Source organism: Stegodyphus dumicola, chromosome 5 (genome assembly GCF_044657685.1).
Source record: "Stegodyphus dumicola isolate Sdum_Otavi_A_Nest chromosome 5, ASM4465768v1".
NCBI lineage: Eukaryota > Metazoa > Arthropoda > Arachnida > Araneae > Eresidae > Stegodyphus > Stegodyphus dumicola.
The window spans coordinates 153,049,232-153,067,672 of NC_140772.1; the positions used below are offsets into that span (position 1 = coordinate 153,049,232).

The following is an 18,441-nucleotide window of genomic DNA, read 5'->3' on the forward strand; positions in this document are numbered from 1 at the left end:
CCTTTAGTGTTTTTTAAATAGCAAGTTGTTAAAAGTATAATAATTTGTAGCAATGCTGATGATTTTTAACATCATTTCTTTTGATTATATGTAAATATATATATAATAATTTATTTCCTAAACAATATTGATTAATTGATTATATTATCTCCTAAGTTTAATTAAAGTAGAATTATTTTAAAAGAGTGAATCCATACTAGTAAGTTATATTATGAAAGATGTTTTGAAGAAACTTGAAAGTAAAATGTTAATAATGTTTTAACGGGGACTGGAATTAAATCATCATGAAGAATAAAATTTCAATTGTAAAAGAAAAAATTTAATTAAATGCATGTAATCATTGTTATTGATCGGAAATTAGTTGACTTTTCAAGGGGAACAAACCAACTCCCGTTATATATATATATATATATATATATTGTTTCAAAAGAATAAATTGAATTTAAATACAAATTTAATTAAGTCTTTGTGCCATTGCTGCCACGAATTGAATGACTGAAGAGTTAGGTTTGGAGGCAACTTCCCCTTGATAAGTCTGTCTCCTGCCTGCTCAACAGTCATTCACTTATGCATTTAAAAAAAAAAAAATTTAGATTAATTTTAATTTGCTAAATTGGTGAATTTATTTTCATGGTTTGGTTTTGCACTTGATTTACTTATGCTATCTGAATTTAAATGATATTGCATATTAGTTCGAAAATTTAATATTTATATGTTTGCACATTTTTTAATTTTTTTAATTATTTTAACTTTAAATTTGCTTTTTTATGTATATACATGTTTGTTAAAATTTATATATAAAGTTTGTTAAAATTATGGCAGATTCGCATGACCATTTTACTCATTTTTTCAAGTCAATAACATTCTTTTGGATACTTTCCCTTGGATACTGCGCAGAAATGATTTGAATAATATACACAATAGTAAGAACTGTACATTTAAATCTGCTCTTCATTAAATAGCACACAACAAAAAGTTTTCTCCCATTTATCATGAATTTTATTGCTATCACAAGCATGTACAAAAATTAACAATGAAAATGGAATGTATTCAAATGTAATAATTAAAAAACATAACTTGAAACACTCGTATTCACACCAAGAGATATATTACAAATTCCAAGAGAAAAATAACAGAACTGCAATTTGCACTTAATGTAAAACTTAATGTTTTTTAAATATTATATGATTAAAAATGCAATAATTATGAATTACAATATTTAGTAGTAATGCTGATGTTTCTTAACACCATTTCTTTCAATCATATGCAGGTGTATATACATATTTTTAGTTTCTAAATTTTAGGATAATGGGAATTAGAATTATCATTTATATGCTTTTTATTATTTTTTATTGCCATTTGTGTATATTGTTTGTTAGGTTATCTCATTTCAAATATGAATGTTGGAAGTCCTTTTTTGCTATAAGATTTAGGTATGTTTCTTGTACGAAATATTTTTTATCACATTTATTACCTAATTTATACAGTATTTCATTTACATACGTTGGAGATATAGAAGTTGATGGTTATATATTTTGCTCTGAAATGCGAATAAATTAATACTTGAGTCTAGGTAAAATATTAATTATTATCTTAAGAACCCTTTCCCAGTTTATCATGACAGTGGCAATTTTCAATCAGCGTTTAAATTTTTGTAAAATGTTCGTTTGTTCTTTAATATTCTCAATTATATTTATGCACAAAGTTAATTAAAATATCTGTAAAAAGCTAAAGAAAATAATGTATATAAAGCCTCCTTTCTTTCAGCCATTTTAATTAACTAAGCAACATGATAAAGTTATATTTCCGACGAAAATTAAAAAATCCAGATGACTTTCCGACAATAACATCAGACGGAAAGCTCCGCCATGTTTATAAAGTGTCATGGCCTTCTCCCTCTCAAAGGTCACGGTCCAACCCACCAAGCACCTCACTAAATTCTCAAAATTTTGCATTCCAGTGCAATTCTAAAGATTTTGCCATTACTTAATTTTGTTGCTCTGTGATTCCCTAAATTATAATAATTGTAGTTCCCTAAATTCTGCCACCCTGTGCAACCATATAAGTTCTGACTCCGGTCCTGGGCTTAACTAAATAACAAATCAGTTATTCTCAAGTTAAAGCAGTATTAAATATATCCTTTGGCCTACAAGTATCAGTTCCAAAACATATTTGCATATAGAATGAAATTTCTGTTAAACTTCTCCTTGTCAACACACGCAACACTTCGCAACTGAAGTCTAATTATCCCCATGCATAATGCCAAAGGTTAACATGCTCTTTGTTTTTCAATTACTAATATTAAAAATATTTCAAAAAAGTGTTTAGATATTACTGCTTGAATCATTTTTCAAGCTACAGTGTGCTGATAGTCATGCGGTGACTAAAGCAAAAGATAATAAATAATGATTGGCTAGGTTGCCATCAATTCCAGAGCGAAATTTTAAGAATCTGGACTCGCCACATGTTGTGTAGTAAAAGATATCAAATATGGAAACAAAAAAAAAAAAAAAATTGTTGGTGATCTAGAGGTCCAGATTTTAGATCAGATTCCTGGTATTGGACAGCCAGATTTTGGACTTCATATTGTATCTGTTTCTGTGTTTGTTAAGGATCTGTTTTCATTGCTCTTAGAAAAAGTCACTGAACAGTATTTAGAACACTGATATGAAGTTTATACTTTATCACATAACATGGAAACCTAGATATGTTTGTGATGAGTGCTTGTGTACTCGGAGGATTTAGTAGTGCAATTCAAGTATGCAGAGTTCTGTAACAGCACATTGATTAGATATAAAATTTTCTCTTAGGTATGGATATGATCCACTATCTGTCAGGCATTTACGATGAGAGAATCATAAATGACAACACATGATCTAATCATAAAAACATGACAGACTATGTTTTTAAGCATTTATTTTAATAGACAAAACATTATCATTTCAGTAATGCCTTACATTCAACATTGATTGAATTATGTTTAAATGTAAGGCAATGCATTTGATAGGCAAAAAAACTATTTTCTCTCTCACAGAAAATTTTCTCCCTTTTTAATACTTTCCGGTTCAGTATGAAAAGCTTAAGGATTGCTTTTAGACCTCCCAAGAGAACACTTCTCAGTGATAAAAGGAAGCAAATCAATGCATTTTGATTCTCAAGTGTGTACAGTTTTTTAGATTTTTATCTGTATGGTGTCTCCATTAATACCTATAGATTAAATAAAAATAAAAACAAGAAAATTAATGTGAATATTAATTTTTTATGTTACCATTAGGAGTAGCAGCATATAATGGACCAAGAGTGTCACTGGCCACAATGCATTTTTTCATCATTTGTGGATGTTTCCGCATGAAATTTCTTTCAAATTCACGATTTGCTTCTTCCTCTTCACAACCACTCATACATAGGCACTATGAAGAGACATATAAAATCATAAATATAGTTATCTCAGTATAATCAAAATGTTAAAGGACTAAAATAACCAATCTCTAAGCAAATCTAATAATCTAAATAATCAATCAACTTGATTTATTAAAAATGTTTTGGAGTTAAAAAGACAAACTTATACACTTCTAACATCACAAATCATTAGTTTCATACAATTTACATTTTTTTTTTTTTTTTTTTTTTTTTTTTTTCATTGTTAATTAGAAGATGTGCAGTTTAAATTTTACTGCACATATTTTTAATTATATAAGAATATATATATCTTTAATTCTTGTGATTAGAATATACATCAATTTGATAATCAAATTGCTGAAGCAGTTCTTATAATGATATTTTCAGTATTATAAAGATAAATAAAAAGTCCACTTTAAGTTTCAATAAAAAATCTTTCCTCGTAATTCACCTATGACAATAACATATTTTTCTGATTTTATTTATTATAAAATTCTAATCAAGAAACAAGACTATGAATAAGCTAACAAAGTCTGCTTGGCGAGATTTGTGCTGGCAAAACGGAAAAGTACCCAAAAATGCTATTTTTAACCACTATATAAAATTAACGAGGTGGTTCTGTTACATAACTAATACATAATACTTTTTATTTAGTACATCTACCCTAAAATTTATGGTACTTGAAGAAAATAAAATACACAAGCAATAATCCAGAAGGGTACTCAAGTGGTTGCAGGATCCATGCTTAGACAGAGCATGGATGACACTGAAAAGAATGAAACTATTCTCAGAAAAGGAGATCCTGTATAAATCTGAAGAAAAATTTAGTTAAAAGTGCAAAATTCAAGAGAATTTTTTATTTTAGAATTCCTATTTAAGTATGCTTAAAATTCATTTATAAAACAAATTTTATAAAAATATTTAAAAAATGTGCTATTTAATTTTTTTATGAAAAAATTAATGGTAATTTTCCGTTTCGCCGGCACAAATCTCGCCAAGCAGACTTTATTGGCGACAACATACAGTATACACATAAAAAAATTTTAGTTCTAAGAATTCTTTTTTTTTTTTTTTTTTTTTTTTTTTTTTTAAGGCATAAACATTTTAATATCGTTTGAAACTTTATTAAAAGCCAATAAATAAAGACAATAAATTTGTAAAAAGACATTAATTTAAGAATTTACTATGCTTTCATGGTTCAACATCCTAATTCGCCGGTTCATATAACGTGACTCCAAGCGATCTCATCTCACGTAAACTACTCTACAAAAATCTAATGCTCTCGGTAATTATCTACATTAATTTGAAGTTAAATCTTAATTTGGAACACAAGTTTAAATGCAAGAAATATTTCAATGCGTACGAATAGCTTACTCAGAAATTATGCAAAACTGCAGTGCTTTACTTCACTAATGCATTCTTATTAGAATTGATGAATTTAACCCTTGACTTTCCTTTTCTATATTTTCGGCTTCGGGTAAGAGCTGTGATTGCATCCTAATTGACCTAATTACCGAAAATGGCCTTAGACATAAAACTGAACTATCTGATAAAAATTCTATGTAATTATATGCCAGTATTGAAAGAAACAATCAATCTGATAAGAAAAAGCTGCGACTTGTTTTGAAAATGAGGCGTAAAAGGTTAGCAGCGAGAATATTCCGTTTGGCATCGGTTGTACCATTATTGGTGACTTTATCGCTTGCGCCGGCAAAACGGAAAAGTACCAAATTAATATTTCCTACATTTGCTTTTTAATATAAAATATATTAAAAAATAACCTGAATGTGAGATAATTATTTTATTTTAAAATGATTACCAGTAAAAAGAATAACACAGATAATATTAGCAATCCATGCACCTACAGCCAACTCCCAATTTACTAGACTAATAATAGGTATGATGTCTATGGCAAAATCAAAATCACAGTTAATACAAGGGCAATTAAAAATCATAGTGCAGAAGATTAATACATATTACAATTAATGGAAGAATATTATTAACTATTTATCACTATTCTCAAACAGTTTAATCTCAATGATAAATTCATTTGGTTATTTAACATTCTAAAACAGTATTCAAAACAAAGAGAATGTACTATAAATAATGCAATAACAAATATGCCTAGAGACGAAGAATCTGGTTTCTAAATGGCATCAAAGAACAATATTAAATTGTGATTTTAAATTTGAGTAAAAACGCCTGTTAAAGCATTTTATTTGTTGGTAGAATTCATCCAGCAGACATTAACTGCTATCACTGCCATTCTCTCATACACTTTTCTTTTCTTTTTTGTATTTTCTATGGATAATTTTATCTTACATTGACGGTCTGCAACAGTAATTTGTCTGTCATTTGATAATAAACAATCTTATTTAGACAGTGTCCCCTAAACCTGCAAACTGGTTAACAGGGAGATGACTATGACAGATTTTAGTGTACTTACCCTAGATCTAAAAATAAAAACACTGTTATTAAATTACATAAATATTCACATACCAGGCTTTCTAGGACAGTATCGTTGCTCAAGTTTGCTTCTTCTTTAGCTTTCTCTATCATATCTGCTATTCTTTTTTGACATTCTTCAAGTCCAACAAGCTAAAAATTTATTATTGCACATGGTTAGTATAATGTACATAAAAAATGGGCAAAATGCTTTATATGAATTTCTTGAAATTATAAAATAACATTTTCAAATGATTTTCTTTCCGTGTAACATCAAGCGGGAAATGTGTTCATCATATGCAAGTTGTATAAAATTGAAGCATGAATAAATATTAAAAATTAAAAACATACAATTGAAATAGCAAATTCTAAATTACTGAAACTGAATTGTAAAGAAAAAAAACAATAAAATATGAAATCCTAATAACACACAGAGTGAATACAGATTGCTATGGTTAGAATAAAATTTATTGAAAAAGATATCTAAATGCATACAAAATATAAAAACAAGCATGTAAAAAATTAACACTGAAATAATAAACTGAAAAGAATTATCCACTTTATCTCTATAGATCACATACTACAGAAAAAGAATAGCAATAAACCATTCAAGTTTTCAACACAGTTGGAACTTATCAATTACCATTTCTTAAGTCAGTGGTCTCAAATTGCAAATAGGCTACATGCACGATCTGAAAAAAAGTTGATAAACCAGAACGTTTTTCACAAAATTAAAATTTTTGATTAACAAAATAAAAATATTTAAAATAAATTTTGCTTACTAAGTAATTTTCAAAACATACATAAACAATAATAATAAAAAATATTCAAACTTATATTTATTTCCTATCTGAAATTTAAAGTTTGGTACCTGCAAGACATTTTTGTTTGTTATATGTTGTAATGCAAATATACTGGCAGTTAAATATTAAATTTTCAGACTGATGTTTATTTAAAATAGTTTTATCATATTTAATTAATTAAGTAACACACTTTAATTTAAACTGAAAGAAATTATGAAAATTTTCTTTTCAGAGAAAATTTTTCAAGTGGGACAAAGCGTGAGAATAAATAATGAAAACTTAGTCTCTCTCTCTTATTTATTAAAATACATATGTAAATAATTACAAACTTCTTTTATATCTTACTACAACCTGACAACTAATGATGCTTCGATTTTGAAAAAATTTGTAGCCTTGAAAGACATTCTGAAATTATTTTCATCACAGAGTTTAGATGCTCATCGAACAATGAGGTATTTTTCTTATTGATTTTCAACTGTAAAGAAAAGCTGTTCATACATAAATGTATTCCCAAACAAAACAATTATCTTAGTGCAAAAATTTGTAACTGAGCTTGTTTATTTTGGGTAATGTTCGGATTATGGTAACTTGGCGATTTTTTGGCGACCAACCCTGCTACAGCAACCTGCTAGTTTTTTTTTTTTTTTTTTTGGACACCATTTTATTTTCACAAAGTAAAGGCACTTACTCAACAATTTTTTCCAACAATCTGCTAGCCAAATTACGCTTATGCTAGAACTTTTATGGAACAAAAGTACTTAATCATGACGAAGATTAGGTGCGAAATTGGGAGAAAGTGCAAAATCGCCCACTGATGCAGCGTTTTTAAGAATTGCACATACACAATATCCATGTACACGTCAACCTATTTTCACTTAAAAAAACATCCTAAAATTGCACAAAAATGGCATTGCGCACACTCTTGACTTTATCCATGTACACTGCTAAAGTCCTAGCTAGTAACCTTTATTGCCTTACCAAAATGTCGCCAAACTACCTGTTACCATATTCCAAAAATTAGCCTTTATTTTTTAACAATTATGAATAAAAATATGTATCTTGAAATCTTTGAATGAGATTCATGTCACACTGCAAATCAATCAGCTCCATAAATACATTTACTACTGAAATATTATGTTTGTTTTCAATGGAAATGATAATAATACGAACTCGGACTTCAAATAACCAAAATCTTGAAATCTTTGCAACAAATACATAATTTAAATGTCTTCACAGGCCACATAAAATTCCTTCGGCGACCACATGTGGCCCATGGGCTGCCAATTTGAGACCACCATCTTAAGACACAGCACTGCAAAATTAAAGGAACATATACAGCACACTGATACAATATACATTGGGAATAAAACTTATTAGCCAACCATGGAAAATGTCCCAGTTATTATAAATTTTACCAGGAAAATTATATTAAATATTAACTTTAAAAGCATTAGAAGATTCTCAAGAATTGGGAGATCTATTGGTGACTCAACGTTATATTTATTTATTTATTTATTTATAGGAAAAAAATTGTTGTTAATCCAGTTTGAACCTATAGAATTATAACTTTTGATACTATTATACTAGCATTAATGTACCTGGCAAGAACACTAAAATGAGAGAATCTTTTCTAAATACATTAATGACTCTGATGATGACAGTAATGTAGCTACACTGTTAGCTTGGTGTGTACAGCAAGCAGTTTTGCCAGCTGTGACAGAACATGATAAATGTCTTAAAGCATAAATTTCAAAACATTTTTAATTTATAAAATATTTTAAATTAGCCTTTATTTTACATTAATCTGCATATCAATCAACTAATATTTAGACACAAAATTCCTATATGCTCAATTTTTCTTAAACTGCATAAGTTTATATCAGCTACTTTTTGTTTTAAAATCACAAATCATTGCACCTTTTGTCAGAAACTTGATAACTATTCATCAATAGGCTAAAACAACATGCCAAACAATGACTATTGGAAGTCAAACAACAAAAATCAGCATAATGCCTGCACAAACTCTGCAAGACCAGTTGTGATAACCCAAAAACAGAACCACCTTCAGCTGCCTTGACACAAATTCCAAATTATGGGATACATTAAATAATCATATACATTTTCAAACAATACACAGTGCTGTACTGCAACTGTATTTTAAACAATACACAGCCAAAAGGAAAACAAGGATAAAAAATAATGAATGAAATATTTTTGTATGATGAATGCTAAATTAAAAATGCTTAAAATTAATTACTAAATTTGAATACAATGAGTATTTCTGCAGAATAACATATGCTTAATATGAATTAAAATTCTAGTCTTTACTTACTGTCAATCACAATATTCGTACTTGAAACAGCTGTTAGAATTCAAATAAATTACAAGCCGTTTAATCATTGGATGATTGATAAGAAAACTATGTGTCAATATTATATTATGCATCAAAACCGTGCTGAGCAAAATAAACGTGCAATAACTTACTAAATGATTACTTGAAGGCCCTTCTAGTTGGCAGATCACATCTCCAAGACTGCTGACAAGAACAAGTTTCGAAAAGGAAGCACCCCTAATGCATAAACAAAATATAAGAAAATTTAGGTACAGACTGCGTACAATACGAAGTTCAGCTTGGAATAGCATAATCAAAAGTACATTAAAATTATTATATAGATAATTCTAGAAAAGAATTTTTTCTTACCCTTCCACACCACAATAAATTTTCGCAGTCATTCTCTGGCAATGTAAACGCTTTCCAATTCCTAAACACTGGTTTTTAAATGAATACACTCAACCGGTTCTAAAATCAGTGAACTCGGAAAATATTCATAGCCAGTGTTCTAGGTCATTAGTCAACTTTGATACATTTTTTCGCTATAAGTTTGATGCAAACAAAACGCAGTTTCACTTTCGCGGCGAAATGCAATAACTCTATGATTTCGATATTCCGCTATACCTCCGCGAACCCAAAGGCCTTCGCATATCAAGAGCATGTGACTGTTTTTGTTTTTCCATAAGTTCTCTGTCTTGTTCCAGTTTCGCAAAACGGTGCGTGTTTCCGGAGGTAAGGTGTCTCAACCAGTTATGCATTTAAATAAGGATACTTTTAGCGGTAACACTAAAAGTATATTTATGAAATATTTGTTGCTTTTTTTTTTTTTTCCAATATTTGATGTAACATTCTATAACAGTTACTATATGGCTTAGCTAATTCTCATATTTCTGTAACTCGTAGAACACACAGATCGTATTTTAAGTCCTTTACCTTGAGGTTACCCTCACTAAAACTCTCTCATGAACCCCACACATCACAGCTATCATACAGAAGTTTCGAGCTCGTAAAGCTAGACTCTTTCCCTTAATTGCTCGAAACAGCGTTTTGTCTATAGATAACAAGTTGCTCATTTATAAATCCATATTGCGACCATTACTTTGTTATGCTTGCCCTGTATGGGCGTACTCTAATAGTAACGGTAGAAAAAAATTGCAAACTGTTCAAAATAGCACACTGAGACAAATTACTAATGCACAATGGTACATTAGAAATCAACGCATTCACGAAGAGCTAAGGATCTGCCAACTTAGATCCCATTACTATAAGACTGCGAAGAAATTTTATGCCAAACAGAAAACCATTAACAACTCTGCTATTAAAATTGCCAATTACAATCCCAATGATCTTGCTAACATTAACCGTCCTTTGGCCATCCTCAACCACTGGATCATTGTCACTAATATCTGCTTTTGTTTGTGCTTTGCCACTGATTACTTTTTGTGCTTATGTTATAATTTACTTTTATACTGCAACCCATGCCTCTGTACTTCTCCTGAAACTTTTTATTGTTTTTGTAACTATGCTTATATAAGTATTGTGTAATATTTCCTTTAATCTCTTATGATTGTTATCATGGATGCGAGATGCCATTACTCAACCTTACATAAAATGTCACTAACCTGTTTATTCTAGACAATCACCAGCTCGACGGCCCTATGCCCACATACTTCACATCTGCTTTTCCCACTTTCATTAGAAAATTTTCAATTGAATTCTAAACCTAAAATTAAAAAGTTATGAAAATATTTAATAATACAAATATATATATATATATATATATATATATATATATATATATATATATACATAATAATAATAATTAAAAAAATCTTCTCCATACCTTTTACCGGTTATTTACTATTAATGTTCGAAAAGATAATTAATGTTGTACTCGGGGTAAGGCTTTTAGCCTAGGTACCCAGGTGTCCAGAAGCACCGTCCCACTGTGGAGGATCCATCTTGACGCGTCGGTGGTATAACGGTTAGCATAGCTGCCTTTCAAGCATTTGACCCGGGTTCGACTCCCGGACGACAGAGTGATAATTGTTCTGCCTTTAAAATTCTTTAATTGATGAACTGTGGTGAACTAATTGTTTCCATTGGATTATTCTTGTGAAATAAGACGGCGGGAAAAGGATTTCCCCCATCAACTTCTGAGAACTTGAAAGCTGTAGCTCGTCACTTCGTGGCGGGTTTACCGAAAGTTTCCTTATCAAATTTGCTGATGAAAAACTGGATTCTGAGTGGAATGATATTTTATTGAAAGAATTCATTGACATCAAGGACTATGTAAAAATTCAAGATTATTTGAGGGAAATTAGTGCCGAGATTAAAGAAATTGATAGTGCTTATCGTGTGTTTCACCCGGAAAGGAGGTCGAAGGAGGAAATGCTGCCTGCCCTGCAAACTTTCTTCAATAACAGGCCTATTTGTGAAGCCCTGCTGGCGTTATTTCAAGGTAAGTGTAAAGCACTTGGTGAATTATATCGGATATTGTTAAACTTCCTTATAATCAACTTATGGATAAATTGCGTGATGAATGTGCTAATAATGTAAATCCTAGTGTTGTATGTAATGTTGATAATACTTATAACCAGACTGAGTCTAATAGTGATGATGTCATGATTTTACAGGATATACCATACCCCCAATGCAAGTATTTCTGATGTTAATACACAGGTTTTGCTTCTAAGCCTAAACGGTCATCTAAAAAATCGAGTAAACGACCACTTAAACAAAATTGACTAATTTGAAAATCTGTCAATGCAAGTAAGACAGTAAATAGTCTCTTTGGATGGGAGAAATGGTCCTATGCGATCGATATGTATTACACAAAATCCTTCTGGTGATACTTCAAACTCACCTAATTATGATTTCGTATGTCGACTGATTTTAGTTGTTTGGCAAGGAATGCAGTTTCATGTCCACATCTTTATATCTTCTTCAATGCTGAACGAAATGAATTTTGTTAGTTTTTTAATCGACTTTATTTCAGAATGTGATAAACCGTGAATTCGTTGAAACACTTGTTTTCTGAAAGCTTAAGGAATATACGGCCGAATATTTTTAGTTGATGTATCACACTACAAATATTTCCCCGAAGGTAGAGAAAATTGCTTTAAATTCAAGGAAGCAGTGGTTTGCAAACTCTACAGTTCTTCATCTTCAGTCTGTTCTTCAGATATTTTTCATAATCTATTGAAGAAATGTCATTAACCCTAGAAAATGTATTGGATACAATATTATTCTTACCTTTTACATATTTGATATCAATCGAAAACTGGGAGACATAATGAAGTTGGCGGGCTTGTCTACGAGCTACTTTGTCAAGTTTTTCACCTATAATAGGTGCTATATTTCTGCTCACTGTCATTTAATCTTTTAGAAAAACATGCTATTGGTTTCCAGGATGGATTTTCGTATTGCTGCAGCACTGAGCCAACTGCCATATCTAAACTATCTGTATATAACGCCAGAGGTAGTTCAGATGTGGGAAAAGACAACAGTGCAGTGTTTATTAGGCCATTTTTGCACATTTCAAACTGTTTCTTTAATCCATTGAATTTCACGTTTATCTCTCTTCTTAGCTCCCTTAAGATATTCATGCAACAATGCTTGATTCTTAGCTGCCTCTTTTATTTAATGACGATAAAAATTAAGTATTCCAAGAAAAGTTCTAAGTTTATGAATTGTTTCTGGTCGTTTAGTTGATAATAGCTTGAACGTTTTCGGCAAAGGACGAGAATACTGAGTGCTATAAGGTATTTCTCCCGCTTTCTTAGCATGCCTTCGTGGTGTCGTGGTCTGCACGCTGGGCGCGCATTCCAAAGGTCCGTGGTTCGATTCCCGGTGAAGGCGTTGCTCATTTTTCATCTTTCGTTCTTCCCAAAAATACTTAATATCTCTACAGTGGCGACCGAACTAAAAGAGGGGTGGATGATGATTCTCCACACCCAGGATTTGGCGATTTGGTTCCCTATAAACCCCAATCGCCCTTAAAAGGGGGAGTATATAAGGTATTTCTCCCGCTTTCTTAGCATGACTTCGTGGTGTGGTGGTCTGCACTCTGAGTGCGCATTCCAGAGGTCCATGGTTCGATTCCCGGCGAAGGCCTTGCTCATTTTTCATCTTTCCTGCTTCCCAAAAATACCTAATGTCTCTATAGTGGAATTAGATATCCTAAACAATCGATTTGTCGAACAGTGAACACAGATTTTTGAAATATTTATTCTTAAAACTGAGATATTTAATCTTTCGAAAGTTAATTTAAGGTTATTTTTGTGTTCTTCATGCGTATTGTATGCGATAAATATATCGTCTAAATACAGAAAACGATTTCTACTCCTCTTAAGACTTGGTGAATAAATCTCTGGAGCATTACAGGAGCATTTTGTAAATCAAATCTCCTTACATTAAATTCGTACAAACAGAAAGCAATGATGACAGCTGTTTTACATTTGTCCTTTTCTGCGATAGGAATTTGAAAATAAGTTTTGAATAAATCAGTTTTAGAGAAAATATTTGTGCCTTTTAAAATATGATGAAAATCTTAAATCCGAGGAAATGGGTATCGATCAGATATCATCTGCGCATTCAATCGACGGTAGTCCCCTCAAGGCCGATATGAGTCGCCTTTTTTCGTAACAAGGTGCAAGAGGCTTGACCTCTGAAAGTTAGACGGGTGATTTATTTCATTGTCAAGCATGAATTTAAATTCCTCTTTCGCTATCGCTAAGCGTTTTGAATTGAGCCGTCGTGCCTTTGAACAAACGGGTTGACCATCAGTCATAATAAAATGTGTAGCATCATGCTTAAACTGTGTAGGAAAAAGGTTAGGTTTAGATATTTAGGGATATGTCGACTGTAAAGCGAAGCTTTTTATGGTTTTATTTAATGTGGTTAAGCAGTTACCACTTGAAACAGCAGCGACATCATCCTGGACACAAGGATGTGTTACGCCATCAATTAATTTTTTCTTATTTACATCGATCAGTAAGTTGTATTTGTGAAAAATGTGAGCTCCTATAATACCTTTTGTCACATCCGCAATTACGAATGGAAACTGAAAATCACGGCGTAATCCAAAATCAAACATATCGCTTTTATGCTATATGTAGGGATACTGTGCCATCAGCTGCATACAGTTTGCATTCAGTTTTACATTTATTGTAATGAAGTAGCTGGAATTATACTTACTTCAGCCCCTCTATCGACAAGGAAGTGCAAATTTGATCTTCACGAACGAATAAACGAACTTTGCGGCAATTCTTCATATTTTCTGCAGAAGAGTTTGCCGTTGAGCCCATTGCAGATTCGAATTTTCCTGGTTTTTGGAATCGATGCCATTTGAATCTCGTTTACGAGATCGGCTTCGAGATTGTGAACGGAAATTACGTGAATTCGAACCCCTGTATCTTGATCGAATGGCTATTTGATTAATTTTTGTTCAATAGAGGCAATTTTTTTGCAACATATCATTTACGGAAACGGAAGATGCATTGACACTAAATACTTCTGCTGATTCATATCACTAATTTTATCTGCCATAGACGCTAACTTGGTTGTATCTTCATCACTAACTAATGATATACTTTTAATCGAGTCAAGTAGCTTTTTAAGCAATAATGTTTGGATTAAATTTTCAGGCACCTCACTAGTAGAAATTCATCTGAGTTTCCGCAAAAGATGGCTTGGTTTCATTTGGTCAAGCTCAATACTAAAAATCAATTGTTTAATTTGCACATTTTCACCTTCATAAAATAAATGTAAGAATCTAGTTTTACCATTCAAATATTTTGTGGCAATTTCGTTCATTACAATATTCCAAATATTTACGACAAATTTAGCTTCAAGTTTTGAAACTAAATAATTAAATTTCGTTTCTTCTTGAAATTATATTACAGAATCTGAATTGTGCTTCGACTTGAAAAAAATCATATTTCCGGCTTATCAATCAAAAACGGAGGTATTTTTACTCTCATCTTATTAAGTTCCGGCGGCTGCATCGAATCTTTCGCAGTTGTCTCAGGAAAGTCATTTGTTGTCATATCAAAATAAAACAAGGCCACCAAAATGTAGTCTTGACCATGGAGGTTAGAATACCAATATCATAAACCAATTTTTTTTTAAAAAAGCATATTTTTTATTACCATCTAAGAATTTCTGATACACTGTCTCGCGCGCCTAGAGATATTTTTTTTTTTTTTTTTTTTTTTTCTTCCTTACAGTGTTACCATTGCTCGCTTTGAAATAATCTGAGTTTCTTATAAAAAATCGTTAACGTTTTACAAAATATGAAATACGTAACAAAACAAATTCCAAATTTAGAATTTGTGCTTCCAGATGCCCATATTCGAGTGGAGGACTACGTTATTCAAAATTTGATGTCTCTAGGTGCTGTTGTTTTTTTCCTCAGTGCGAGAAACATACATACATTCATGCAGATTCTTCATTATTTAATTTCTTTAAATATAATGCAGGGCTTTTATATTTAGTGGCAACTATTTGAAAAGTGAAACGCCGTTTAAAGTGAACCAACGCAAAAGGTCAAAACGAAATTAATAGCCCTTCTTGTCTAACGCACTTTAGGCTAAAAATACTTACATTTCGATGAAATATAAAGTAGCAAAAGAAAATTCAATACATTATTAAAATAATTATAAATGATTAAATAATGAAAAATAAAATAATGAACCTCGAATTATTTGGGACTGAAATACTGACTGAAAATAAAATTTCACTCTCTCAGCGATATTCCAATTGAATTTAAGCTAGGAATTCGCAGTATAATTTACTATTTCAAAGGATGACAGAAGCAAATATCATTCTTTTGCCAGAACACCACTGAAAAAAAAACTGTTAAATCATCACTAATGAGAAAGTGATAATGCTAGAAATGGAAGAAATTTTAACGAGGGATATATGTAGGTGTGAAAAAAAAAAAAGAGAAAAAAGTCCATCACTTTCTGATCACAATTCCCTGCCGATATAGTTATAGCTCAACCAGAATGTGTTAGAGAGAAAATTTTTCCCCGAATCCGAGGACTAATCTGGAAGCTGAGAACAAATGTAAGGTTCAGTACAAATGCCAATTTTCGTCACCCGTATTTGCTTACACCGTTCCAAAATGCCTGCAGGTGCTCTTTTCCATGGGAAATCTAGCTTTGGACATAAACGACCAGAGTGATCACTTCTAGTAATTTCGGAAAGGAAAAATCTATTTGCTATCATAAATCTATTGAGAATAATTCTTTGACATGTGAGTGGGAGATTCAGGTTATGTTTTGCAAGGAAAGTCAGCCCTGCATTAAGAAGTTAGAATCGCTTTTTAAGATATATTTATTATAAAAATAAAAATTTAGAGATAAAAAAATGATTTTTGTAGAAATTGTGGTTTAGTTGCATAATAGAAATCCCGCAGCAATACATAAAACTATTGCTAAATTGACGATTTATCTCAAAAATGAAAAGTACAGGAGCCAGGCTCCAGCATAATTTATGTTCTGGGGAAAAGCAATAAGAAACGACCATGCTAAGGTATTTTCCCGCTGTTGGTTCAGTATAACTGCTATGTGGAATCGAGATAGTATTCAATAGCCGTATCTTTATTCATTTATTGCTGCAACAGCCAGTGACTATATACCAGCAGACTGTTACAAGCTACCGGTTGATGAACATATCTTCAGGAACACCTCCAAAGGAGCAAGAAGAAATTGACAGTATATTATAATTATTAGCACTTAACAACAAAATAAACAACTAAAATAGAACACTGATATAAGATAAATTCTTCTTAACAAAAATGTAAAAAATGAGCAATGCGCTCACCAAGATTCTAACTCCAGACCCCCCCCCGGTTGTCAGTCCTGTGCACATTGCTGGCCATTAAAATTGCAACAGCATGAAGAAAAGCAAATGCGAAAAAGACATTTATTGCACGTAAACAGTTTAGCACGAAGACAAAATGATTAAATTTGTAAGCATCTTGGAGGTTTACAGCAGTGCGAAATTAGTAGAAACAGCTGCCAGTCCTGGCAGCTAAAACGGCCCTTACCCCATTAGGCATGGAGTCAAACTAGGCTTGGATGACAGAAATGGGCAACTCATTCCATGCTGCTTCAATTCTATGCCGCATTTCATCAACTGTATTAGCTAGAGAGGGGTGGCGGGCAGTTCTCTCAGCAACACATGACCAAATGTTTTCAGTGGGCGATAGATCTGGAGACCGTGCAGGCTAAGGCAGCAGTCGAGTACCCTGTGTAACAAGGAAAATCAGAACGCAAAGTGCAGCATATGGTCTTGCATTATCTTGTTGGAGCATGGCGCTTGGGAGCCTCGAAGGTAAGGCAAAACCGCTGGACGTAAGATGTCAGATATGTACCAATCTGCGTTCAAATTACCGTCGATTCGAACTAGAGACGTAACCAATGGCTTCCTAAACCATCATACCAGATTCAAGGCCCTCATGCCGATATCGAATGCAAGGAGTGCTGTCTCTTCGGAGCCTCCAGACACGTATACGGGCATCAGAATACTGCACTTAGAACCGGGACTCGTTTAAAAAAGCGACATTGTACCACTCCTGTACCCAGCTTTGTCGTCTGGCGCACCAGAATCGCCGTCTCTCTCTCTATGCTGCATTACCAAGGGAAGCCGAAGTAATGGTCCCCCTGCTGATAGTCCACGCTGCTGCAAACGTCGACGCACCTTACGAGCTGACTTTCTAATTCATGTTGTCTTGCTATTTTCGTATATATAATATATTTCCAGTTTTCTATACCTGCCACTACCACTACATCGTCTTCAGACTGATATAGCATAAGCACACTATCATTGTATGTTCTCTTTTCAATTGCGAAATGAGAAACTAGATTGCAAAAACATTATTCCTATTTATCATTATGGATTTGTTACTTTTACTAAATGTGAATGGTATTTTAGATATTATTTATTGTTTAGTATAGCTTAACACATTATTTTCTGGAATAAAAATGCTAATATTTTTTTTCGTATAAGTTAGTGGCAGTTGGTGCACGAAATATCTCATAAAGTTCGTCCCTCAAAGAGCAAAAGGCGTTTAAAAATTCTGAATAGTTAAGCTAGCAATTTTGAAAGAGATTTTTATTAGCTGTAAATAGTTATGTTATTTTTTGGCATTACATATATCGGTATGAAATCGGCAGCCACTGAATTGCAGAGCTTTGTTTATTAATTAACCTTCGGTCTGACAACATAAAATTTTCAAAACAGCTTGCAAGTGTAAAACTACGGTTTCTTGAAATTTTGCTGGAAAAACTTACACAGCCTGTTGGTTATGCAAAATTTAACTTGTATAGTCGTAACTGGGTTGTAATTAAAATTGATTACACTCATTGTGCTTGTTTATTTCTCAAATTAAATTTAGTTTAATTCTATTTAATTGATAATTGTCCTAGGTAATAATAGCCTACTCAGAAACAG

General features: G+C 32.0%; 1 protein-coding gene across 3 annotated transcripts in view; it reads right to left on the reverse strand.

Moving 5' to 3' along the window:
• Nagk (N-acetylglucosamine kinase) overlaps positions 1-9,636 on the reverse strand; it is a 49,812-nt gene extending 40,176 nt beyond the window's left edge. The window contains exons 1-4 of one of the 3 annotated variants that reach the window (XM_085817250.1): positions 9,349-9,636; positions 9,132-9,216; positions 5,899-5,997; positions 3,269-3,410 (exon numbers count right to left, since the gene is read on the reverse strand). In XM_085817250.1, coding sequence (XP_085673376.1) covers positions 3,269-3,410; positions 5,899-5,997; positions 9,132-9,216; positions 9,349-9,380 — 358 coding nt within the window. In that variant the 5' untranslated portion in view covers positions 9,381-9,636. The other 2 variants (XM_085817252.1, XM_085817251.1) reach the window with 2 other exon arrangements.
• Between the last annotated feature and the right edge of the window lie 8,805 nt (positions 9,637-18,441).